We start from the raw sequence: 26,467 nt of genomic DNA on the forward strand, positions 1-26,467 counted from the left end.
AACTTCGCCCTTTGAACAAGGGGTCAGTCTTGCAACCCACGTGTAGCTATTTTATAGTTAATAAAGACAGGACAGAAAACTGTTACGTTTAAATATTTACCTTTAAATGTGAGACTGGCCTATAGATTACGCGTCTGTGTCTTTCTTGCGACAAGTTACCCTGTTTGTCGAATTTTTGTAACTAGATATTTGAATATTGTTATAGGCATACAACAGTTACAGAGTTAAAGAGAAGTGACATAGAGTACCGTATAGCGGGTTATTTCTGCGGTCAAAATATTCTGCGTTTTGGTCCCAAAAAATGTGAAACAAATTTCTGCGTGTTTAATTTCCGCGTTTTCACTTAAACGGAAGAGAAATTTCCGCGTTTCTGCCAAGGAGGAGGTAATTCCTCGCATGGTCGGACGTTGTTAGAATGATAGCGTATGAAATCAATAAACTAAATTACTGGTAACTTTGCATTTAATGAATACATTGTAGGATATAATAATTGCGAAATGAGAAAATGTAAATCCATCAACAATAAATTATTGCATAACAACTGCAAACTACGGTATAAATATAACGGTTACACTTATATAAAGGTTACTAAAGTATACCTAGTTCGGAAGATTGCCACAAGGGATTAATATAAACAACACAAGTGAAATTCACTCAGTTTATTTCATTCACAAAAGAAAAACGTTTTCTGAGGGATTAACAGTTAGGACTTTGTTTGACCATCAGACCTAATTATGATGATTATACCATTATCGGTAATTGTTAGATGGTAACGGTAATTTTCAATAATTAGTCCAGTCATTGTGAACTTCGGATTACCTTGGGTAACATAGCGTGAAACAACGTTGGTGAAAAAAATATGCAGATTTTTTTGCGTTTTAAATTTTTGCTGGATGAAAATTCTGCTGGAAATATTTTTGCGATTCTACCGAGAGACCACAGAAACGCAGAAATATTACCCCCGCAGAAATAACCCGCTATACGGTATTTGATCTCACATTGTAACATTAATCCAATATACTAGGGGTCTTGATGTTGTACTTGGCATAACGTCTTCAATTTGTTTCTTCAATCATATATTCATCAATATTTTCAACAGCTATAGACCGTATAGGAAAAATAAAGTCGTTGATGTATATTTGTGACCTTTCTCTAGGCGTCAAGGTTTAGCAGAGGATCTCTAGATGCCACCTTGACCTATAAGATTGTGGTCTTGGTTTTGCAAAAGGCAAGTTGTCTTGCTAATGTCTGTTTGATATCCACGCATAATAAAAAGCTAGTGCGGAAAGAATACAGGACTCAATGTTTGGTCCCCAAGTGCGACCTTGGCCTTTGAGGTACGGATCTAAATTTTACACACAACGCGTTACCAATTAGCCAAAATCAGTGTACGTTTTTTCAAGCGCATTTTTGCAATACGTGTATTAAAGAACCAATAGTTATTATCATTTATAGACTGATAGAATATGTTTCAGTGCTACGTAAAAATATAGCTATTTTACGAAAGACCCGTGATGACATTTCAACTTCATTATTTCACGATTTCTGCTTCATGATTTCACGATTTCCACTTCATGAATCCACGATTTCACGATTTCCACTTCATGAATTCACGATTTCACGAATTCACGATTTCACGAAAAAACTTCACGATTTCTTGATTTCACGATTTCATGATTTCACGATTTCTTGATTTCACGATTTCCACTTCATGAATTCACGATTTCACGATTTCTGCTTCCTGAATTCACGATTTCCACTTCTAGAATTCACGATTTCACGATTTCCACTTCATGAATTCACGATTTCCACTTCACGATTTCACGATTTCAACTTCACGAATTCACGATTTCCACTTCACGAATTCACGATTTCAACTTCATGAATTCACGATTTCCACTTCACGAATTCACGATTTCAACTTCACGAATTCACGATTTCCACTTCACGAATTCACGATTTCACGATTTCAACTTCACGAATTCACGATTTCAACTTCACGAATTCACGATTTCCACTTCACGAATTCACGATTTCCACTTCACGAATTCACGAATTCACGATTTCCACTTCACGAATTCACGATTTCCATTTCACGAATTCACGATTTCAACTTCACGAATTCACGATTTCCACTTCACGAATTCAAGAATTCACGATTTCAACTTCATGAATTCACGATTTCCACTTCACGAATTCACGATTTCACGATTTCAACTTCACGAATTCACGATTTCCACTTCACGAATTCACGATTTTCACTTCATGAATTCACGATTTCACGATTTCAACTTCATGAATTCACGATTTCCACTTCACGAATTCACGATTTCAACTTCATGAATTCACGATTTCACGATTTCCACTTCACGAATTCACGATTTCAACTTCATGAATTCACGATTTCCACTTCACGAATTCACGATTTCCACTTCACGAATTCACGATTTTACGATTTCAACTTCACGAATTCACGATTTCCACTTCACGATTTCACGATTTCCACTTCACGAATTCACGATTTCAACTTCATGAATTCACGATTTCACCATCGTGAAATCGTGAATTCGTGAAGTGGAAATCGAGAATTCGTGAAGTGGAAATCGTGAATTCATGAAGTGGAAATCGTGAAATCGTGAATTCATGAAGTGGAAATCGTGAAATCATGAAGCAGAAATCGTGAAATAATGAAGTTGAAATGTCACCACGGGTCTTTCGTACTATTTAGTTTAAAGTATTGCTTCCTTCTAATGTGCTTTACCTTTTGCCTTGGCTCTATATACTGATCGTCAAAGACTAATTGTGCATCACCAAGGTATACACGCTGGTAGGTGTCTTTATTACTTGGGTATCCAGAGAACAAACACCTTGCTGTAAAATACACAAATTCGTATCAAAGGTTGAAATAAACATTTATCTTTAGTAACCGTGTTGAATTTTATTTAATTGTAGCCAAACGAAATCCATGTTAATAAACAAATGACAGAGTGGCTGATTTTTTTGTTAAACTGTTTTGAAAACACTGGTTCTCTGGTTAGTTATACCAATGGACTTCTACGTGAAAATCTTATTTTGGATGACGTTATAGCGTATATAAAAACTTCCAAATTGTGAAATTTAATGAAATGTTTAATAGTCGTAGATTTACAAACATTTCAAATTCTTTCAAATACCATAACATTTTCAGCAGTTTCAGAATACTTTTAATCATCAAAAATAAAATTGCATGAATGAACTAACAAAAAACCTTGTACCATTTTCAAAGCATTTATCTAGTATATAAAAATGATCATCCAGTATATAAAAATGAAATATGTTATCGTTTTTATCGTATAGGGTTTTATAACTGGCTAGGAAAAAATAGAATGAAACCTTTTTCATAAATGTAGTAACCAAACTTTTATAACATAATTATCTACTTGCCTTCCTTGCATTTCGGTACTTTATTAATACTTCCTTTTATGCAGGTTCTTTTCAGTGGTGTAATCATTGGTTGATCACCCCTGTAGTAGTCATACCCGTCTTTACATGAAAGTAAAACACCCGTCCTACTTGGGAACTCTGTCGTGATATTTGATCCATTGAGGTACTGAACATTTGCCATATATTGTTCGGATGGATCACAACGTGCTGTTAGAAAAAAAACGAGAAAAGAAAACACATTTAGAGAATCGTACAATTTTTGTTTAAATCCGCACATAAACGAAAAAAGTTGGATAAAACCTACATGTATATACACTCCGCCACTATCGACAATGCATTATTTTCACAGTACGAAATTGATAGTGATATTTGGACGACTATTGATACAGTTTTCTAATAAAGTAAACATGAAACATAAATTTTGCAGAAATAATATAACTGTCGCTTGTGTCTGTAATACAACGTTAACAGCATTTGCGTTTTCTTTCGGAAATAAGAAATCCTGAACTGTCTTTCTCTTATCATATGCACAGGGATGCGATCCAGGCTTGGGGTAATCGAATATAGTAATTGTAATCACCTGTAATTGATTACTCAAATGCAAGTATTCAAATGTATTTGATTATTCACCTCAGTCTGATTACATGTAATGTAATTTAATCAATTACAGTGAATTTTCTGTCTGTAATTATGAATACTTTTGATTACTCTCTGATTACTGAATGAATGTAAGATACCAGGGTATAAAATTGATATATAAATTTACAATGTAAGTGATTATCTAATATGTTTGATTCACTTCATCTGGAGAATATTCCAAATAAGTTCAATGTAGTCAAAGATATTTCTCTAACACTAACTTGAGAGGTACATTGTATGATAAATGTACTTTGCCATCTTATTATAATTTTAACTTATTTACAAGTTTATTAGGCAATTGGCATTATAACATGCCTTTGGCCATTATTAAGGATCAATAATCCACTGTCACCTGCATTATCTACTGTGGGTTAAGGTATTATGCACAGGTGAGAAAATATGACATTTAGCAGTTAATATACCAACAATAATGCAAACATGACTTGCCTGGATTGAAATCAGAATGTAATTATTAGATTAAGGCTAATTTATCCTTCAAAATGCACTGAGATTTTTGTGAGCATTTAATTGCAACCAAACAGTCCTTTAACAACTTTACTGAAAGATGTCGAAGTTGGTGCTGGATTATTTTGAAATACCCAAGGGTTTTTCTGGGCTCATAAAGGCCAAATGTAAAATGTGCCTATCCATATTTTTGTCTGAAGAAGAGCTGAACAAACTTGACACAATGAAATTAAGTACATATGAACGTACTTTTAAGCGAACTGTGCACAATTTTACAGTCATTTGAAGAAGCAACAATTCGAATACAAGCAGATGTGAATGTTACGGCCAGTTTAACTATTCCCATCACAAATGAAGTTTCTGGATTTCAAGACTGAATGAATTATTGAATGCAGTATCATATTGTAAATAAAGTTAATAACCATATATTAATTCAGTTATATATGCCTATATTTTTGTCGTCCAAACAAATGACTTTATTGAAAGTAATCAAACGTAATCATGATTAATGTAATTTAATCAATTACTGATGCAAATTTAGAGTAATTAATTGTAATTGTAATCAGAAAATATAAAAGTAATTGTAATTTAATCAATTACTGACACAAGTAATCAGCCCCAGGCCTGATGCGATCAAAGGATCTAGTTTTGTTCTGTCTTCAAATGTTAATCATTCCGATACAGAGATATACTACCTTCTACACATTCTGGAATTTTTGGTTCAAGACTGCCGTTATTATTTCTTATTAGCACACGTGTTTTCTCCAAATAATTGTCATTGTACAGCTCGTAGCCACTGTCACAGCATACTGCATATGATTCTGAATGAAGAATTATATCAGTCTTCCCTTTACATACATTTCCGTGGTCAGGTATCTCTACCTCTGCCTTTCCTGAAAGACATTATTTCAATGACAAGTATAAATGTATAGCCAGTATATTCGTCTCTTTTACTGGTTGGCATCATCATTAAGGGAATTGGGTGAATATGCACTTGAAATAAATCTATCCCGCGAAGTGAATGAACAATTGTATTAAAGTCTTAATCTGAAATGACCTTTGCGGCAAGTGCGCTACATATTCATTAAAAGTTGTCTTGAATTCGTGCAGTGTCTTCAACAGCATGCTCAAAATGAAAAAAGATAAACCTCTCCAAAATATTAGATTATTAGTGAAACTTGGTCGTTTAAATGTAATATAGAGCACATGAGGACAGTTAAGTAGAGCAACGAACTATCAGAGGGGACCGCTATGATTTTGTTTCTATCTATTAACTATTAAAGCAAGCGTATAAGATTAACTCCTTAATGAACGATCAAAACAGACGTGCTATGATTAACACTGCTATAAACTATCAAAAGAGACGTGCTATGACTAACTCTGTTATAAACTATCAAAGGCGACGTGCTATGACTAGCTCTGCTATAAACTATCAAAAGAGACGTGCTATGACTAACTCTGCTATAAACTATCAAAGGCGACGTGCTATGACTAATTCTGCAATGAACGATCAAATGAGACGTGCTATGACTAACTCTGCTATAAACTATCAAAAAGAGACGTGCTATGACTAACTCTGCAATGAACTATCAAATGAGACGTGCTATGACTAACTCTGCTATAAACTATCAAAGGCGACGTGCTATGACTAGCTCTGCTATAAACTATCAAAAGAGACGTGCTATGACTAACTCTGCTATAAACTATCAAAGGCGACGTGCTATGATTAACTGTGCAATGAACTATCAAAAGAGACGTGCTATGACTAACTCTGCAATGGACTATCAAAAGAGACGTGCTATGTTTAACTCTGCAATGAACTATCAAAAGAGACGTGCTATGACTAACTCTGCAATGAACTATCAAAAGAGACGTGCTATGATTAACTGTGCAATGAACTATCAAAAGAGACGTACTATGACTAACTCTGCAATGAACTATCAAAAGAGACGTGCTATGTTTAACTCTGCAATGAACTATCAAAAGACACGTGTTATGATTAACTCTGCAATGAGCTCTCAAAAGAGACGTGCTATGACTAAATCTGCAATGAACTATCAAAAGAGACGTGTTATGACTAACTCTGCAATAAACTATCAAAAGAGACGTGCTATGATTAACTCTGCAATGCACTATCAAAAGAGACGTACTATGACTAACACTGCAAAGTACTATCAAATGGGACATGCTATGCCTAAGTCTGCTGTAAGCTATCTAAAGGGGCGTGATATGAATACCTCTGCTATAAACTGCCAAATGAATTGTGCCATGGCAAACTCTGCTACAAGCTATTAAAGGGGACATGGCTAACTCTGCAATGAAATATCAAAGGGGACATGGTATGTCTTACCTTGCTATAAGCTATCTTAAGGGACGTGATATGAAAAACTTTGCCATGCTCTATCAAAAGGGACATGCTATGGCTTACTCTGCTATAAGATATCAAAGAGGACGTGCTATGGATAGCTCCACTATGAACTATCGGATGGTATGTGCTATGACTCAGTCTTTTATGAACTATCAAAGGGAACATAGTATTATGCTATGAACTATCAAAGGGGACGTGCTATGATTATTGAAAGGTGCGTGTTGTGATAACCTCTGCTTACAAACAAAAATAAATGGGATAACAAAATTTACTTACTTAAACATTTTGGTGGCTTTGGTTTCCATTTTCGATGTTTAGTACAATTAGAATAGTCAATGTCACTTGGAAACAAGGAATACGCATCGTCACAGCTTAAAAAAAGTTTATTGTTTAATTATTGTATGCTACACTAGTACGATTGTAGAAAAAAATCAACAGAATTATTAAAACTTGTGGTTCTGCTGACTTTTGTTTCCATTTACCCGTGCACTTATTTATCAATTTATAAATGACATTCTTTTTTTGAGTAACTAAGAGCGATGGCAATTCTAAGCCGTGCTTTATAAGTGTTCTGAGATGAAAAGCACTGTATGAAATTTGGATTTTACTTCTAAACTGAATTTTCTTAGATTGCATGTGTAAAATATAATTCCAATTTACCGCAAGTAAATTTGAAGTAAACTTGTTTTAAGTATATTTCAAATGCGAGTAAATTTCATGACACGTAAACCAGAAACCAGTTTACCTGTTACTTTTTTACCTATACAAAGTTTACGAAAACCTACGTTTGTACATCATGTGAGCGGTATGCATAAATATTGGACTATCAAGCCAAAACACACGTAAGAGACTTGGATAAGTTTATCGAATGAGGTAATTTGAGACATTCTGGACTATCCGCACCCACATGCCTTAATTTCATGGCATGAAATTTTACAGATACAGATCTATTGTGTAAAATTAATTTCAATGATCTTCTAACTTACTTGTGTGGTGACTCTCTAAATACATTAAAGTTATCAAATTTATTTCTCAATCAATTCATTAATTTCGAGATTATAATTTCTTTTTATACAGATATTTGTTAAATTCAGTCAATGACATTAAAACTTTACTTGCATAAAGCTCCACTAAATACATTTAAATCGTCAGGCTTATTGCCCTAAAACTTCATTAAATTGAGATTTTATGAAATTTTTATCAATGAAATTTCTGCTTATATAGATTTTGTGAAATTCCATCAGTAGCATTCAAGTTTACTTGCATGAAGATCCACTAATTCAAAAATCAAATAAATCACCAGATTTATTTAAAAAAAATACAATTAGTTTTTGAAATTATCGTTTGTCCAATAGTATTGCAGTACTTTCAACTTTTCGGGAAATTTATTTCAGTAAATCAGCATTAACTTGCAGTCGTATATTAATCAGGTTAGTCATGAGAATAGACGGGACAAAAGGTGTGTTATATTGATTTTACCTGCTCTGACGTCATCCGGAAACAAAAATAATTTCAAACACCAAGTAATTTTGTGTTTATTAATGTGCATTTACAAAAGATAATAGGTAAGACTGTGCCGCTTGTAGCTGATTAAACTGTGTAAATACACAATAATAAACACTAAATCAGAAATTTCATAATATTTAAAAGCATCTTAAATGCAAAGAAAATTTGGGAATTTTATGAAAAATTAAATATAAATTGAAAGTAACTTTTGAAATTTAATTCACCTTAAATTTTCTTTTAAGCAATTGCATTCAAAATTAAATTTACAAGTCATTTAAATTACAATTAATTTTGTATTAAATCCCAAAATTAAAGCAGTGAAAGATGCCAACATTTATGATTTACAATGATTTCAATCACAAGTACCATAGGTTTTTGTTATCTGTGTTTTTGTTTAGTTCAGTATGACAATAGAATAGTGAATACATATTAAAAAAATCGAAATATTTTTTCAAATGTTTATAACTCTACTGTTATACTACTACCTGACATTTTTTGATTAAACCGCAAAATAAAGTATGTTAAATTGTTTCAAAGTATGCATTGTTCTAGTTTGACCTGACCTTATGTTGCAGAGAACCTACAGTCGTATTAAGACATATATTCGTAAGTGTTAGTAGTATTCTTAGCTTAGAAACATTTTGGACATTATACAAATAGGATTAAACAAAAAATGTAAATGATTACTTTAATTTCACAAACTATGTAGCATTACTGTCTTACATTGGTGTATGCAAGTTTTACGCCCATATTTCTATCCTCTTTTCATTGTCATATAATTAATCATTCATATTGCAATTTTAAAACTGTTACTACTTTATTTAGATATATACTGTGAAGTGCTTTGAATACATGAAGACAGCGAAATAATAATTATAAGATTAATAATTACTACATCCACAGATGTATAAAAGCGTTTTGAATAAGAGTCTTATCATGCTACTCAACATTCGATCAACCGAAACTCACCTGTAAAAGGCATTAACCCATTCGTCATTATAAATAACCTCCCCTCCATAGAATGGAGAAATGAGTTTACATTTTTGGACTGAAAAAAAAGTAAACGACAATATTCACCATAGGGAAATAAATAGTTTAAACGCAAAACAACGACCACTAAACATTTTAAATAAATACGATATATGTCATTAACTTGAAAACGTTTTCTAGGCGGCTTAAGTATCTAAGGTAGACAAGCCATAATGACAATCGGCAAATGCCCTATTCTCCTTTAAGTTATGTATTTTGGCATACTTAAATTACATTTCCTGTACGAAATTTTACAGCTGTAAAAGACCTGTAATTTTGTTTAAAGTTACAGTCGCGAAGATTTCAAATTAACACCAGTAGACTTTTTTTATAATAACATTAATTTTACTGCTGTAGAATTAAATTTACAGCTTTAAAATGACTTGTAAAACATTTCGAATTATACAAACGAGATACACCTGTAAAAAACAAAACTGACAGTTGTAAAATTGAAAACGTTACAGCTTTAAATGTGCCTGAATGTTACAGCAGATGATATATTACTGGCGATGAAAAAGGATTTCTTTAGAAAGACGAAAGTAGAGGTACAAAAAGTTGTAGGTTTAGTTTTGTAATTCTCTAGACGGGCTAGCAATTTCTACAAAAATGGCAAAAGAAATGATCTAGGTATTAAAAAAAAACAACAATACGAAATAATTATGTTTATAGTATAGCAATTGCATCATTCAATTTAAATGTTTCAGAGAAAAACATATTGAAATCGAAATTTATTCTTCTATTTTAATTTTACGTAATTATACTGACCCCATAGGTGGATCATACATGAGGTCATAACGCTTATTTGGCCTCCATACATCTGAAACGCACCCAAATAAAAATGACTATACCAGGATACATTCCTCAAATCATCATCATCATCATCATCATCCTCATAGTCTTTATCAATAGTCATTATTATTATTTTCATCATTATCATTATTATCATTTTTGTTGCTCTTTTTGCTGTTGTTGTTTTTCTCTTACATGCTCTTTTCAGGTAATGCCGTCTGCTATTTCTCTAAATACTTTTTCAATATGAAAAATAAAACACTTTCAAATGCGCATGTGCACGTAAGCGCGTGATAGGATGGGTTAAAATACCACTCACGAATTGGTCGGCATCTTCCATATTCATCACGTCTGAAGCCCGACAGGCATTCGCACATGGGGTATTGTTCTTTATTGTTGAACACGCATCTTGCATTATCGTCGCAAGTCTCGTTTCCACACTGCCTGACAATCTCACCTGGAATAAAATCATACTAAATGAAATCATTCGTATTATGTGACGTTAACGTGCACGTTATTAAATACGTACCAGTAATTACGTTAGTAAGTACATAAGTACGTAAATAAGTAAGTAAGTAAGTAAGTAAATTTTATAATAGTGACATCGTGTTATGTACAATACCAGTACATATAAATTTACATTTACAACACCCGGTCACGTTAGGCCTATAAGTCACTTTAAATTTTAAAAGATTCGAAAATCGATGTACATAATGACAAAATACTATTAGATTCGTATTAACATGTGAACAAGTGGAAATTTATCAACAGGAAAACTTGCATTATGTCATTATGTAATAAATGTTTTAATAGAATTCAAAACTACATAGAAACTCAATATGAACATGTAATTTAATTATTTCAAAAGTAATCTAATTTCAAATAAACCTCTGTTTTTTTTTCAAATACTTTTACATGAAGTTTGTTATCATAACAATTCGACATATTCACTTGTGATAAGATATTCCTAATATTAGAACACCATGTATTTCCAACAGTGTTATAGTCATAAAGAAACGCTTTCTTTGTCAGTCTTTCATCACACATATTTACAATACGAATCTAGAACCTCAGCATATTGACAAATCGTCTGTGTTGAGTTGAAATCCAACCAAAATCTCCAGTAATTGCTGGAATCGGAGGGGATCTATGCACACCCATGTAATATCATATTGCTCTATTTTGTGTCTGTCTATCACATTATAATTCTTGAAATCCCCATATTGATGAACAATAATCAGTAACAGGTACAACATAAGAATAATACATTTTAGAATTTGTCTTCTTCTTCTTCTTGTCGTTCGCGTCTACACTGTCAGACCAGTAGCCTCGATGAAACTTGTGGTTTGCCGAAGATCCTCAATGCCTCAGTTTCTGGTGGATTGAGGTATCTATCGGCCAAGTCGCAGCTCGCTTCTGGTCATGCCTTTTACATCTCTGAAGTATATGCAGATCTTCTTCACCACATGGATAAGTTGGCGATGATGTCAGTCTGTATTTCTTGTACATGTGAGCATTGAGCTTGTTGTGCCCTGAGCGGAGCCTGACCATCATCACTTGTTCAGACCGATCAAGGAGATGAAAAGCATCTTCCTCCATCCTTGGTCTCGTTAGTGCCTTGATGATGGTGACTTTCTCCTTGTAACTCACAGATTCTGTTGGTTGTTCTGACTGAGCTCCTAGCTTAGCCAGTTTGTCTGCCTCTTCATTGCCTGCAAGTCCACAATGGGATGGAATCCACTGAAGTGCTACTTTGCAGGTTATACTCAGGCTCTGCATTCTCCTGGCTAGCTGCGGAGCTTTATTGTTGATCAGAGCTTCCATGACAGACAGTGCATCTGTGAGAAAGACGACTGAGGAGCTTTCTTCTGCCGAGTCTTCAACCATTGAGACGGCCTTCATGCGTGCTTCAGTCTCTGCCTTGTAATTGCTGCAGTGTTTTCAACCATTGCATGTAGTGTTTCTCTCTTGCAAACTCCTGCTCCTCCATCTTTGACGGCGCATGTGGCTGATCCGTCTGTATAGACATGAGTCCATAATTCCGGAGGATTGTCTTCATTGATCATAGCAAGTGTGAGGCTCTTCCGAATGCCTTCATCCTCTTGCTTCCCGCGGTCAAGACGAGGAACAGCAAGTCTCACAGTCACTGAGGACATATCATTCGCTAGTGGGTTTATGATGTCTTCACTACCTAGGGGCGTCGTTGGTATGCTCAGCTCAGTTTTGAACTCTCGGTTGAGTTTCTTTGCCTCATGTACGAAGCTGTTACGTCTGAGCCGATTCTTTGTGTAGCCATCTAGCTTGGCTTTCATGGGATGGTCTTGAAAAGACCTGAACTTCTCTGCTTGAAACAGAACCTTTGCATGTCTTCTGCCTTGTAACGGCTGTGTGCCTGTTAGCTTCTCCATGAAGGAGATTGGTGTAGACTTTGTAGCACCTGTCATGATCCGCAATGCTTGGTTCTGAACCTTGTCTAAAGCCTGTTGGTTAGTTTTGGCAGTAGTGGACCAGGCAGTTGAGCTATACTCTAAATGGGGTCTCACTGTTCCCTGATATACTGTCTTGAGTATTTGCTCATGTGCTCCCCACGTTGTTCCAGCAAGTTTGCCCATCATGGCAAGCTTCCTACGGGCCTTCCCTTCTGCTTGACTAATGTGGGGCTTCCATGTTAGTCGTTTGTCAAAGGTCACTCCAAGGTATTTTGCCTCGTCTGCTTCAATCAGCGAAGTATTTCCCATTTTGATTTTACCCGCCCTCTGCTTTGACGACAGGGAGAATAGTGTGGTGGACGATTTCTCTGTATTGATCGATACACACCAATCTTCAGCCAAAGCTGAAAGCTTGTTGATGGCTTCTTGCATCCTGTATGTGGCTGTAGTGGCATGTTCTTCCTTACACCATAACACCAGATCGTCAGCGTAGAGAGCAGCCTTAACTCCTTTCGGTAGTTCAGACACCAGATCATTGATGAAAAGCAAGATGAGTGTAGGGGATAAGACTCCGCCTTGTGGGACACAGAATTTGTCTTGAAACCTACATCATTATTACTTTGAATTTTCGACATGATTGCACCTTATGCTCGACCTACTGATTTTGCAAGTATATCAGCAGTATGTGAAAGTCTAAATGTTTATGTAAGGTAACACCTAGATATTTATTCATCGATATATACGAAATACACAAAATTCCTATTCTAAATGAAAAATACTTTCCCTTTACCTTTATTTCTAAAGCCTATAACCTTTGATTTTGACTCATTAACCAATAGCCTTCTGTTTCGGCACCGTCCATTTAAAAAGTCTAACATGTCTTGCATGTCAGCTTCATTTTCAGATAGCAACAAAATATCGTCGGCATAAAATGAACAACAAATTATATTATCATTGAACGTGACACTTTTGTTTAAACTTTTTAAACCTTCAATAAGACCAATGATAAAGTAAGCAAAGATTGTCCGAGAGCCACTGTCTCCCTGTCTGACGCACGACAAGGTTGGGAACCAGTCACTTAACATACCATTAAGTCTAACACAAGATGTATCAGTAAAAGTAGCCTTAAAAGAGTATAAATTAACCATCGATGTCATTTGACAAAAGTTTATATAAAAGGACATTTCTATCAACAAAATCAAAGGCTTTCTGTATATTAGAAGATGTGCCAAAGGTATCTTGCGTAGAAAGAAGTCTATTTCTGATCACTGTACATGCAGTATAAACATGTTCTTCACAGGTCCGTTTAGAACGGAAACCATGATGTTCATCAGCGTGTAAGGCTTGATCCTCAAGGTATATCTTTAATCTATTATTAAGAACTGCTGAACAAAATTGGCTGACAACTGATAAGAAGTTAATTCCCCTGTAATTCAAAGGCGCACGTTTATCTTTGATAACATCCTTAGGGATTGCAGAAATCATTGCTCTTCGCCATACATTTAGTATAAAACCCGTATCAAAACACAAGTAAAACAATGAATATAAAACACCTATTATTATAGGAAACTTCAAAACTTCGTATGGTATTTTATCCAATCCTGAACTTTTTCAATTTTTAGCATTGTTCACAACCTTTTCAATTTCAGTACGTTATAACGGTAAATTAAGAGATACATTTTCTTGGTGCAGAGGATCTAACATTTGATCTTCCATACATGTACATTCTGGGCATTTTTTTTCACCTTTCTCCTTTCTCGCACGACTACATTTCGTACGACTATACTTAACTATACTTAACATCCAATAACTTCAAACTTTTCGCTTAAGAGATTACACGATTCAAATGACTTTAAATTAAAAGATCATTTGACTTGAAAATTGCCAAAGCACTATACATGATTTATAGTATAGATTGGAGTTTGGATTATATAAGACCTAGCCCGTGTAAGAAAATTGAAAGAATGTGAACAGCTTTAATGTCCTTTCCAGAAGTAGTTTACCTTTTTATTATGACGCAGTGGTAGTCAAGAAATCCTTCACGCAAATATCAGTGAATAATCAAAAACTTGTGTAAGGGTTATATATAATAATTTACAGTCATATCAAACACAACGGGGATACTACGGTTATGTAAAAATGTCCAAATTAAAATAGTGTTCGTTTTTTAATTAAGTCACGTCAGTCATTCCATTTTTAATACGTTCAGCCTTATAATGCGAATTCATATTTTGTTTGTTTTTGTAGGGTTTCAGGATTTAACGTAGCATCAAAACAATTATAGGTCATATGGCAAAATAAGGCCCCGTGTGCCCTCCGTGAATTATTTCATTACGAGCGGGCAAATGGGTAGATCCACCGAGCTCCCGTAAACCAGCTGTATGGCTTCCTATGCATAATCGTTAAAGAGAATGCAAATATTATAGTAATATTTATGTTAGGTTGTAATTATGGTACAGCCCTGCTATCAAAATTAAAGTTCCTTTTATATTTCAGAAAAGATAATTATTAACATAGCAAGTTAGGATGACCCTAAGTATACACCATCATCAACAAGGCTACCAACCTCCTGACCCTTTCTATACTTCTGTAAATAATTGTTTAAGTCATTTCAACTGCATATCACACTAGATATGAAGTAGGAAGAAAAGATCTGGAAGAATGTTTTCAAATTTTTAATTCATGTAGGTTTCCAAGAAAATAAATACTGTTACATTTGTTCATTAAATTGTTGTGTAAATGATAAAATGATGAAGATAATTCCTGTTTGTTTGACATTGGTTTAGTGCCATGTTTCCAACAGCATTTTAATTATATAATGGCAGGCAGTTAACCTAACCAGTGCTCCTGGAAAATGTGCCAGGACAAATCTATCATCCGCAAATAGCTGCATACTTCTCACAAATCAATGATGGATGACAAATGATTTCAGATACAATGTATTTCATTAAATCGACACGGATAACATATTCTTTGCCAGCGGATCGAACTCATTATCTGAGTTCTTCCTTCTATGTTAAGCGGGCGGGCTTACAGTGTTTCTGTATTATATGAATTTATTATGATGTAAATCAACAAAACAGCGATTTTAAGGCGGAACTTTTAACAGAACAGCTAAAGACTTAGGCGAAATGGTTTGGTTAAGAAGGTCATATTGTAATACAAAATATTGGACCAAAAGTAATGATGGCTCCTTTCTGTTATACCGTGCTGTTGTGTTAGCGCCCCTGTCAGAACGGCAGCACAGTAACTCATTATTGTCTTGTTGTACTGTTTGCTCCCTCCACGATAAAAATGGCGCTGATACAACAAGCAGACACCGACGAAGCCTGTCTTACAATCGCAAATGTAAGAGTCTGATCGCTTTTGTAAAAAAAAAAGAATTATCGTGCTTTCGTGTTTTCGTTCTAGTTGGAGAGGGCGGGACGGTGGCGCCAACTCAACAGCACGATCTGGCAGAATACACGCCGCTTCATTAGAAAATTAAGTATTTTAATAACAGTAAACATTTAAATTGCACTGGTTTTTAAGCTAGTTATGGCAGTTTTGCAACAATGTCTGTATGAATCAAACAAAACAAACATATAACTGTATACGAGCGCTGCAAAAGTGACATCTGCAAATGGATAACACAAGGCCACCGCCTGAAAGTGCCTCGCCAACAGAAGATTTGACTTATGAAACAGGTGCAAAATGAGTTTTAAAACCATCTTGCAAAGTTTCAAAGCAATATCTGTAACGATATATCGAAAAATTGTAAATTTTGCGCATTTTCAAAAGCTGGTCTTTCATTTTTCTTCAAGGTCAATGCCACTAGGGGGGACGGACTCTTTATAGGGGCGTAAAATTAGTGTCTAAATCATCCTTTTGGAGTTGTTCTCAATTGTTGACGCCGTAGCCGTCGTCGTCATCTCCGCCGCCACCATCGCCTCCACCGTCCCGTCCCGGAATTTGGATCGTTTAGTCTCGCTTCTATTAAAAGTGGGTGAGACGAAAAAGATACTTTTTTCTAATTTTACAACAAAACAACAAATATTGTCACGTGTACCGAGCGTTACTTATAAAATGTATATAAATAATATTTCTAAAACTATCTGCTTTTGATTGGTATAAATGTATATGTATAATGAATTTTCCTTAAGCTGCCTTGCTTCTGATTGGTTTGACCAATGATTTGTAAATGATTGTTTGAAACATAAATTAACTAGAAATAAAGCAGATAATCAATTTACTATGCGGTCCTTATTGTACACAAGCTGGTTTCAAACAACCTAAATTCATGACCTTTAACCAGCTGTTCCAAACCGTACGTTTCAACACTCTGTCACAAACCACTCGACCTAGAATGAGTAATGGACTGGAAACCCCACAAGTATGAGCATACGCTGCAAGGAAGAGGGACTGACCTTTCCACAACGCACCTAGGTCCAAACCTTTACACTATTTCAAACCAAATGTCTCAAACACCTAACAATTTCCGCTTAAACCTATGTTTTGAAACTTGTCTCAGACCTACCAAGGTTCAGCACTGTAACCTAAAACCATCAGCTTATACTGCGAACCGGACCAATAAAATAATATAGCTATCAAGAGGACCCAGCAAGGGTGAGCCGAAGCTGCAAATATGAGGGTGCCTCACCTAAATTATTTATACCAAAGTCCCAGTAAAAATTATGGCTTATTGTATAAATTATTTATCCAGTTCTCTCCGATGTGCACTCTTCGAGCTCCCAGGACGATCTGCTCAAACTGGATGCGCAGTGTGTATTTATATGGCTTGAGATACCTCCGACTTTTACATAGACTACTGTATACTAATACAATTTACCGAAATGCACTTAAAGCGCGAAAAGTCCAATTTCGCGACAATATACATCTTATATAAATCAAATTAATGATCAAGCATTTTTTAAGAATTACCATCAAAATAAATATACTGAACAGCAAAAGAAACTATCCAGATGTATAACTGGTATATTTTGAAATAAAAAATTATTTTTTCAAATCTGAATTGTTTCTTCATACCAAAATTACACTTGAAGATCTTCACGTGATAATTTTTTAAAAATCAATCAACCGTGAAGACAGTAGTCCCACAATAGCCGTTTGAAAGGCTATATCTTCTGCGCTTCTGCGCGTCAGTGGCATTGTAACATCCCAATTTGGCGCTCGCGCTAAACCTGATTCAGTCGTGCACCATCCAACAATATTCTTTAAACTTTTTGCTGTTTTTCCGGTTAGTCAATTATCAATATTTCTAATTACAATAAAATTTCACAAAGAACATTGTTAATTACAGGCGCACGTGAATTTCGTGCAAAACGGCTATTGTGGGACTACTAACTTCACGGTTGATTTATTTCTTAAAATTTTACACGTGAAGTTCTTCAAGTGTGTATGTGATATGAAAAACACAAGTGATTTATAAATTAAAGTTTTTTAATAAAAAATACCCCAGTTATAAAACTGGATAGTTTCTTTTGCTGTTCAGTATATAAATAATGAATATAATAACACTTGTAAACGTATAAAAACATGCTGTTCAGAGTTTAAAAAAACTACTAACGTGTACATGTTATGCCGTCTCCACGGTAACCATGGTCGCACTGAATCTGGAAGGATCCCGGTGAGTTGGAGCAGACGGCGTTTTCAGCGCACGTGTCAAGGCAAAGGTCACATTATTAAACTTAGTGATACTTTGAAAGTATCAAGCACGCAGGTACACAAATATGTGCAGATATAGCAAAAACCAACATTAATTAAATATTTTATGTACATGATAATAACCTTGTCTGCCGTTTCTTTACAATAAATTCTCTATCACGGAAGAACATAACACAATAATTACCTATACAGGTCCTGCCGTCGCCGACGAAGCCTGTCTTACAGTCGCAGATGTATGAATCTGCTTGTGGGATACAGACGGCATTTTCGTCACAATTTTGTGCACCTTCCTCGCATGGATCTGTACCTGTATAAACACAATAAACATCTTTTTTACGGGAGTATTTCAACATTAGATTTACATAGAGTCACTGTTTGCTGTTTAGAGCCGCTGTGAATATCAAACAGCTTTGCCATGCACTTCATTTAGCAGAGCGATTTTTTTGAATTTTTGAATTTTGTACCTGCACTAACCTGTTCTCCGCAAGCAACTGCCAACTTCTCCAAATGAATCAGAGTTGGAAATCGAAATGACTTCTTATAAAATCTTCACTGAGAAAATACGCCTCGCGCAGGGATCGAATTTTGTCGAATTTGCATATTTATAGGTCTGTAACCTAAATAACGACCTGTAACTGAAATGACTGCCTTTTTAATAATTATTATAACTGCTGTCTTGGTATGGAAAGACAGCTTGATTTAGGTATGAACAATGAACACATTACAAATTTATGCCTTTACAATAATGTCGCAAAGAGAAAAAGATGGCATATGGTACAATAAAAGTTTAATAATACCCCCAAAAATGTAATTACAAGGTTTCAAATTTCAAATTTATATTCAGTACTTCGACAGAATTGAAAGGCGTTAGAGATTTACCTATTTTTTTTTTTTTTTGGTTTCATTGAAACAATACAAACCAGTCGTAATGGGTTGATACTTTCCATTGTCACTTACAAGAGACTCTCTATGTAATCCTTGTTTATTATAAAAAGAAGATTGAACTATGGTTTATTACGAAAATGGGAATAATGAAAGTAAACCACCGGAGGCAAATTTTATTAGTACAGAAAACAGGGTCAAAAATTAAAATAAACCAGCAAGGGCTGTATCAAAGACGCGAAGATTCGTTGAACCATCCAGTAAAAATAGTAGTGAACAGAAAACTACAAGTGATAGCAAAAAAAAAGAAAACAAAATGTGTAGATGATAAGCCAGTTGATGAACTGACTAAACTGGTATTTGAGGATTGGCTTTATGAAGGACTGACAAAATATACAACAAAAATTATGAAACTGAAAATAAGCGAAGAAGAAAAAAAATGATGTCGGCGCAGCGGTAGACGAACTTTTGGATTTTCTATTCACTCAAATTAAAATAGTTGACCGACAATTTCGTATCAAGTCAAAAGATATCATCAACGTCGGGAAGTTTTATGAATTTTTGACATAATTCATGTTGACGAGTTGCAGTTTTGTTTTGTGTTAGATGATCTATCGAGAGAGAATATACATAAAATTGAGAGAAACGTAAACGGCAATGACGAATTCCTGAAATATTCCTGAAAGAAAACTGCGCAGCACGATGGGAGGAATGCGAGGAAGACGAAGGGGCAGACAGACACTGGCTGAGAAGAAACACAGGGCTCGCGACCACGTTTTTTTAAAGAGATGCTAAGGCAGTTGATCAGGTTAGATCAAAGTCACGTGCAACTATTTATAGAAAGCTTACGACTGGATTTGCTCCAAACGAATGGCGTGACAAAACGTAGAGCGTCGGTGGAATTAAGGTTCACTTGGAATCATGAATCAGTCGTAACAGTGGTTCTTACACCATGTTTGAGATATGACAACATCTTAGACTTTATTGACGAAGACTCAAACCTTGGTAAACTGGCACACATAGAACTGAGATCGGCGGGAAAACTTCTGATACAGCTGACCGCAGAATCTGGCGAACATTTCCGATGGCATTTTGGCCACATAGAAAAGGAATATCTGAAGACCTACGTCAGCCGCACGCTCAAAAGCGTATATCAGATGCTCAAATTTCTCGTGCAGAGCTGCAACCGTAATGCAGTATCGACAATATGCGGGACTTGCTGAAAACATTTCGCGAAAGTGAAGCGCCCGAATTTTTAGAGTTGCTTCTACAATTACCAAAATGTGATGCCGATGGCGTGTCGGGAATGTGGGAAAGATATGATAAACATGAACTCTGTCGGGCTAGAGCAAATTGCAAACCATCTGATCAACGACATCGGTTGTACAATTACATGTACAGGGCTGTATGACTTTAAAAAAAACATTAAAGCTTTGGTCCCTCTGAATGCGTTTATCCTGAAAAAGTACTATCTCATAAAGAAATATGGAAAGGAAGACAGGTCCGAAGATTCTGTGGAATCAAAAAAACTGCCTATAGATGCCGTCAGCAACAAAAAGTTCGCTGTTCAATTCTCAACAAAAAAGATAACAACAGAAGATAACTTAAGTGTGCAATTTATGTTATTGAGAGAACAACTAACAACTTCATAATTAAACGTGCCGTGCATTCGTTCAGTTGTTGTTCCCTCTACATCATGGTTTATTCATAACAAGAGTGCAATATGATGCATACGCACTGTGCAAACGTCATGTGACGTAACGTGGCCACCTACCTGTGCGTCTCTGGATTCTATTGGACATGGCGAATCTAATAACTTTATCATTTGGGTCATATATTACAAAGTTCCTGGTAACACTGAGACGCTGACTGTCTTGTTCGTCTTTAGTCGGGTCAAATGCACATTCCTTGTAGTTTATCACCTGATCCCACGTGTATCTAGACGCTACGTTGTTCACGTAGAACGTGCGATCGGATGATGACCTGATAACACCTGAAACATTTCAATATTGTTCATTATCATTAGAACTCTTTCTTCCGTACATTTTTGTCAGATTGTATACATACCTGAGTATAATCTAGACATTTTGATCGTGAGTAAGTGTTTCTTAATTTGTCACTGCTTTAAATGAAGTTCGAAATATCACTTAAGAGTACATACAGTCTGAGCAGTTAGACCTTAGCGTAAACAATTTATTCTAAAGTTCTTCATGATCAATTATACGTAAGTAATAAAATGGCAACCGTCAAAATTCTCCTAATCACACGTTTCCAAGCAAACATAATGTAATCAAATTTAAGCCTCTTTTAATGTCGATGTTTCCAATTTGTGGCTGCTTTTAATTTACTGTTATATACGATTCTGACGATATTCCTCTATTCTCTTATTTGTGAATTTGTTAATATATTATGTCCTCGTTTTCACGATGAAAATTCTAAAACACTTCTTTGTACACAGACAAGAAATCAAATTTACCAAAGATCTGAATATTAAATAAAACTAAAATTTCAATTACCAGGGCTCGTTCTTTTGTATTCCTCGCTATAATCGTCGATGGTGAGTTTCTCGGCAGAAGCAAGGGACGGTACGTTGCCGTTAATTACCGTCTCCATCCAGATTTTGTTTAGCGCGTTGTTCCTGTGGTATTTCTGTTCTATTACAACCTCATCACCCTGTTGGTAGCGGATGCGGGCCGTCCTGTTAAACTGTCCACCTGGTGTAGAAACATGTACCTTGTTGAATGGTGTATCTTGATTGCATGCCGAATACTAGAAATGGCATGTGTGTGTAGAGTGGGGGTGGGGTGTCGCATGCTTATCTATTAACCTTTCTTTCTCTAACCATTGAAATTAGGCTTTCAAATTTAATATTATATATTTCTTCGATTTCCTATGTACTGCTTCCGAAGATATAAACGAAACCTAAGTTTCATGAAGGTTATAGACGTTGACGTTGACGTATATAGAATATTTTAATATGAATATCTACGGAGAAATTGTTGGTTCAAATCAAGCAACTGATTGTTTCAACCCGAAATCGCTCCTGTCTCGAATTTGTGGCATCTGTAAGAAGCATGGATTGTTATTGCAATTTCAAGTGTTAAGCGTCCTGAATGTAACATATCAGTAAAACATTCAAACAAACCACTTACCTGTGGACATGTAACCATTTCTGGCTCCCGAGCCTCCTTGAAGCGCAAACAACCATCCTACAACACCACCTATTGTGTTCAACGTCATCAATCCCAAGCTAATTTCGTTTGGCACCCGACTGATGGCGGTGTATGCTCGTCCATCCTTGGTAACAACAAACGCGTGCATGTCCAAGTTCTCGAACGATACACCGTTTAGTGTACCAGAAACTTTGCCGTTCAGTCTCTGGGGTAGTTCTGTTGAACAAATAGTAGTCTTTAACAAGCTTCAAAAACTGATTTGGAGGCTAGAAAGTGAAATTTTCTACCGTGCATTAAAAAGCGTAGCTTACCCTATACATGAATATTACGTTTGAATGTTTTGAAATATGTATGGCATGTGATCGACTGCAAAAGTTGGATAAACACGATAAATTGGTATAAATACAGAATTAACATCTCATGTTGTATCATTTGACGATGAAGAAAACAGTACATATCTATTACACTATCTCTCAATCAAAAATGCATATTTATTAAGGTGTAGCCACAATCACAATTCAATAGCAGTTCATATTTTCAGGCCGAGTATTTTACTCTTGAAAATTGCACTGAAGTCTTAACAGTTGGTCAAATTATCATCAACACACAGAAGCACATGATGATTTGTAGTACGAGGGCTCTTCAAAAATAACGTAGAATTTTTCTCAAGCTTTTATATACTTTAATGAAGCAAAACAAGAAATATATTATATTCTTTGCTATCTTTCCACTAACTGCACTGCAGATTTGACTTGTCTTCTGGCCTGTTTCGTCGGGCCCTTAAGGGTGTTTCTCTTGTTGCTCTGTCTTCTGAAAAGGCATTGAGTACATACGTTTTTGGTTCTTAAGGTTTGCTTTTTATATATTTATACACGAGCATTTTTGTGTTTTACATGCCATGCCTTTTTGTTTCCATTACGTGTGTTAGAGATTCACCTGGAGGGGATTACTTTTATTTACACTGTCCCATGTCTTTGGAACATGGTGGGGGTAAGAGTGAGGTTGGGTGCCTACCATAAACCGGTTTAAGCTCCCCAGTGGTGTTTTTGCCACTGACCGTTCCAAGGCGGTGCCCCACTGTGTTCCTTTGTTTGTTCGTTTTGTCCTTGTGTGTTGACTTTGTGTGCGCGCGTGTGTGTATGCTTATTGTTCGTCTTGTCCTTATGTGTTGGCTTTGGGTGTGTGTGTGTGTGTGTGTTGTTCGTTTTGTCCTGATGTGTAAGCTTTGAGTGTGTGTGTGGTGCACGCGTTTGCGTGCTGGGGGTTCGTTTTGAGGAGGCTGCGCTTTTGGTGCGTGGCACTCCCTGTTTGATATTTTTCTTTGTTTTGATTATGAGCATGCATTCAGGAGTTACGCCTCCTCGAAAACAGTCACTTACATGGACCCGGCGCACGGCAATATATTTCATTGACGTTAACGACGTCGTGCCTTCATTGTGATGCTTTCACTAAGTTTGCATTAATTCATATTTGTAAATGTATGAACACTTATGACATGCATCACGGACAGGGTACTCAACATGAGTACTTGGTCTTTATATACGGCGTCATACGTTGGCGTTAACGTCCATTCGCAGCTTTTTCCTTTTTCTCCATCCTTCTTCGCTGTCTTTAAGCAATTCTGGACTATTTGAGAACTGTTTGTACCACTTGAAGATAAAGACACAGATGAATGAACATTTTTGTTGCGTCTAATTTATTAGTTTATGAATTTCGGTTGCTGTTCATAACTCCATAACTAAGCAACTGTTTTATTATCTTTGCGAGTCGATGAGGAAATTACATGCATAATAAACAGTAATACTCACTTAGTTTAAACGTTGTTTTCTTCTGCCTCCCATGTCAGAATGACTCCATACTCTAGGTGCATGTCGCCCTGACGTGTTGCTGCACTTTGGCATATTTTCGGGCAAATAAGTATACTGTTAGTGCAAACATTAGCGATCGAATTCAAATCACGACAGGTCAAAAAGCGACTGCGACGGTTTTGCGTAGCTATGGTAATAAAAACGTTCGACGTGCTGCGCCTATCAGCAAAAATGTTACAAAAATGTATGACCAAATTACAGAAAGATTCCGAATAACAACGATATATTTCACATTATTATTTACACAATATGCAATATTTGACAGCAAAAGTCTACGTTATTTTTGAACAGCCCTCGTACATATGCCGCTTGGGAAATGTTTGAGTCTCGTCTGACCAAAAGCTTACCCTAAAATATTTGAATCTTACAGGCATTCAAACTCCATTAAGGTGATGTCACGTTTTGAATTTCTGGTGAATAACAAAAAAGCAAAGAATATACAGCTCTTTCCAAAAACCGTTATGTTATGAATCAACCAAATAGTTTCCTTTGTCAAACAGAAAGGAACAATTCTTATATCTTAATATTGAGGTTTGGTACCTTTATAACAGACAATAAACTAAAACAATAGAAATTCATACGCGATTTCGGTGAGCTCAACAAAGCAATTTCAAGCACAAATATTGATGTGGAATGTAAAGTAAGTTACACACTACAATATCCGACCAAGATACTTACAATAACAATGCATTTGCAGAATAGAGAGATAGAAATAATTTTGTCAGCTCGTGAAAACTAAGGACAAATTTTGACAGATTTATGATGACTCATGACCTAATTATTTTTTTTCTGTTGTTTCTAACTTCCAGTTTGATTTTCTTAAAAATAGATATTCTATATTGTAGCTTACAACTCGTGAATACAAACGATATAAGAATATATTGTTACCTCACTGTCGTTTTGTCTATCCAAAGTCACGTACGAATTCCTATTGTTTCAGTCATTTGTCACTAATTAGAGCAACTCACAGTGTTTCAATCATACAAAACACACCCCTTATTTTCACATAGATATTGAGGATTTATATAAAGAGCACATGTATTTGAAACACAATATTTATACCAACTGTGTATTGCAATAATGCTAAACTATCTCAGCCGTGACGTGTCCTTAAAACACGTATTTATAAAAAATAAAATTTAGTTCTTTTTGAAGTCAATATGTATACTGCAAAATCTTATGGAATGTTTGTTAAAATTGTTCCTGGTTGTTGCATTTGACACAAAAATACAACTCCATGTAAATTTAATTTAAAAAGTTGCTTGTACATGCATTACTGACCACAGCTATCTAGGTAAACCAGTACATACCGACTGCTGAATGCAATACTACAGTAACGCTATTGATTTATATTGGAAGATAAGATAGTTTTTCATTGGACAGTCAACCTCTAATATTACCTGTTATTATATAACTGTATATAATGTGTGAACAGATTTACAAATTGGATAAATTGATGGTGTTTGGATTTTTGTGTATTATTCAGTAACCAGGTAAAATTTCAAAATAAATTCTCTAAGGCTGTGTTCTTTACGGACTGTTTTACAATTGGTTGTAATTAATAATTTAACATGATTGAATATATATTGAATTTTGTCATTTTAGCCAGAGAAAAATATCTAAAAAAGCATAATACAGGAAGTGAAATGCAAATCCGTTTACGTGCATATGTTCAAATTGATATTCAGAACATACTTATGACAAAATTATTGACTTAAGTGCAATTTTCAAGAGAAAAATACTCGGCCTGAAAATACAAAATGCCATTGAATTGTGATTGTGGCGGCACCTTAAGATTTACTTATTTTGCTAAAGTAAGCAATAAACCCAGAATATATTTTGTCATTAAGGGGAGCGTGAACTGTCAGACGCACCTGTAGTAATACAGTGTTTTCCATTACCAAACGCTGGGGCCACACAACTGCAGCAGAACCCGTTCGCATAGTCAACACATATAGCGTCTGAGTGACACTGACGCGCACCATCCTGGCATGTGGGTTTGTGGAGTTCTGGTTCAAATATTATATCTGTAGGATAGAAAATAAAACAAAACAAGTCAACACTTTTTTTTATTATTATAATTTGGGTTTTATGGCGCACCAACACAGTATAAGTAGTATGGCGCCAAACAGGACTAATTATTTCTTTTGTTTCACATGAGGTATGGAATCAAAATTTGTATACCTGCTGGAATCACAGAGTTACAGCAAACCAAGTGTTAAGACCCTATTA

At 35.4% G+C, this 26,467-nt stretch overlaps 1 protein-coding gene across 1 annotated transcript in view; it reads right to left on the reverse strand.

The window, feature by feature from the left end:
• The window catches only part of LOC123548965 (uncharacterized), a 93,338-nt gene that overhangs the window by 35,025 nt on the left and 31,846 nt on the right, over positions 1 to 26,467 (reverse strand). The window contains exons 13-23 of the mRNA XM_053524089.1: positions 26,110 to 26,262; positions 22,347 to 22,583; positions 21,711 to 21,908; positions 20,969 to 21,187; positions 18,497 to 18,619; positions 10,539 to 10,676; positions 9,371 to 9,449; positions 7,172 to 7,266; positions 5,223 to 5,420; positions 3,424 to 3,630; positions 2,762 to 2,871 (exon numbers count right to left, since the gene is read on the reverse strand). Of these exons, the coding sequence (XP_053380064.1) occupies positions 2,762 to 2,871; positions 3,424 to 3,630; positions 5,223 to 5,420; positions 7,172 to 7,266; positions 9,371 to 9,449; positions 10,539 to 10,676; positions 18,497 to 18,619; positions 20,969 to 21,187; positions 21,711 to 21,908; positions 22,347 to 22,583; positions 26,110 to 26,262 (1,757 nt within the window). The remainder of the gene's footprint in view (positions 1 to 2,761; positions 2,872 to 3,423; positions 3,631 to 5,222; positions 5,421 to 7,171; positions 7,267 to 9,370; positions 9,450 to 10,538; positions 10,677 to 18,496; positions 18,620 to 20,968; positions 21,188 to 21,710; positions 21,909 to 22,346; positions 22,584 to 26,109; positions 26,263 to 26,467) is intronic.

Source organism: Mercenaria mercenaria, chromosome 15 (assembly GCF_021730395.1).
Source record: "Mercenaria mercenaria strain notata chromosome 15, MADL_Memer_1, whole genome shotgun sequence".
NCBI classification, from domain to species: domain Eukaryota; kingdom Metazoa; phylum Mollusca; class Bivalvia; order Venerida; family Veneridae; genus Mercenaria; species Mercenaria mercenaria.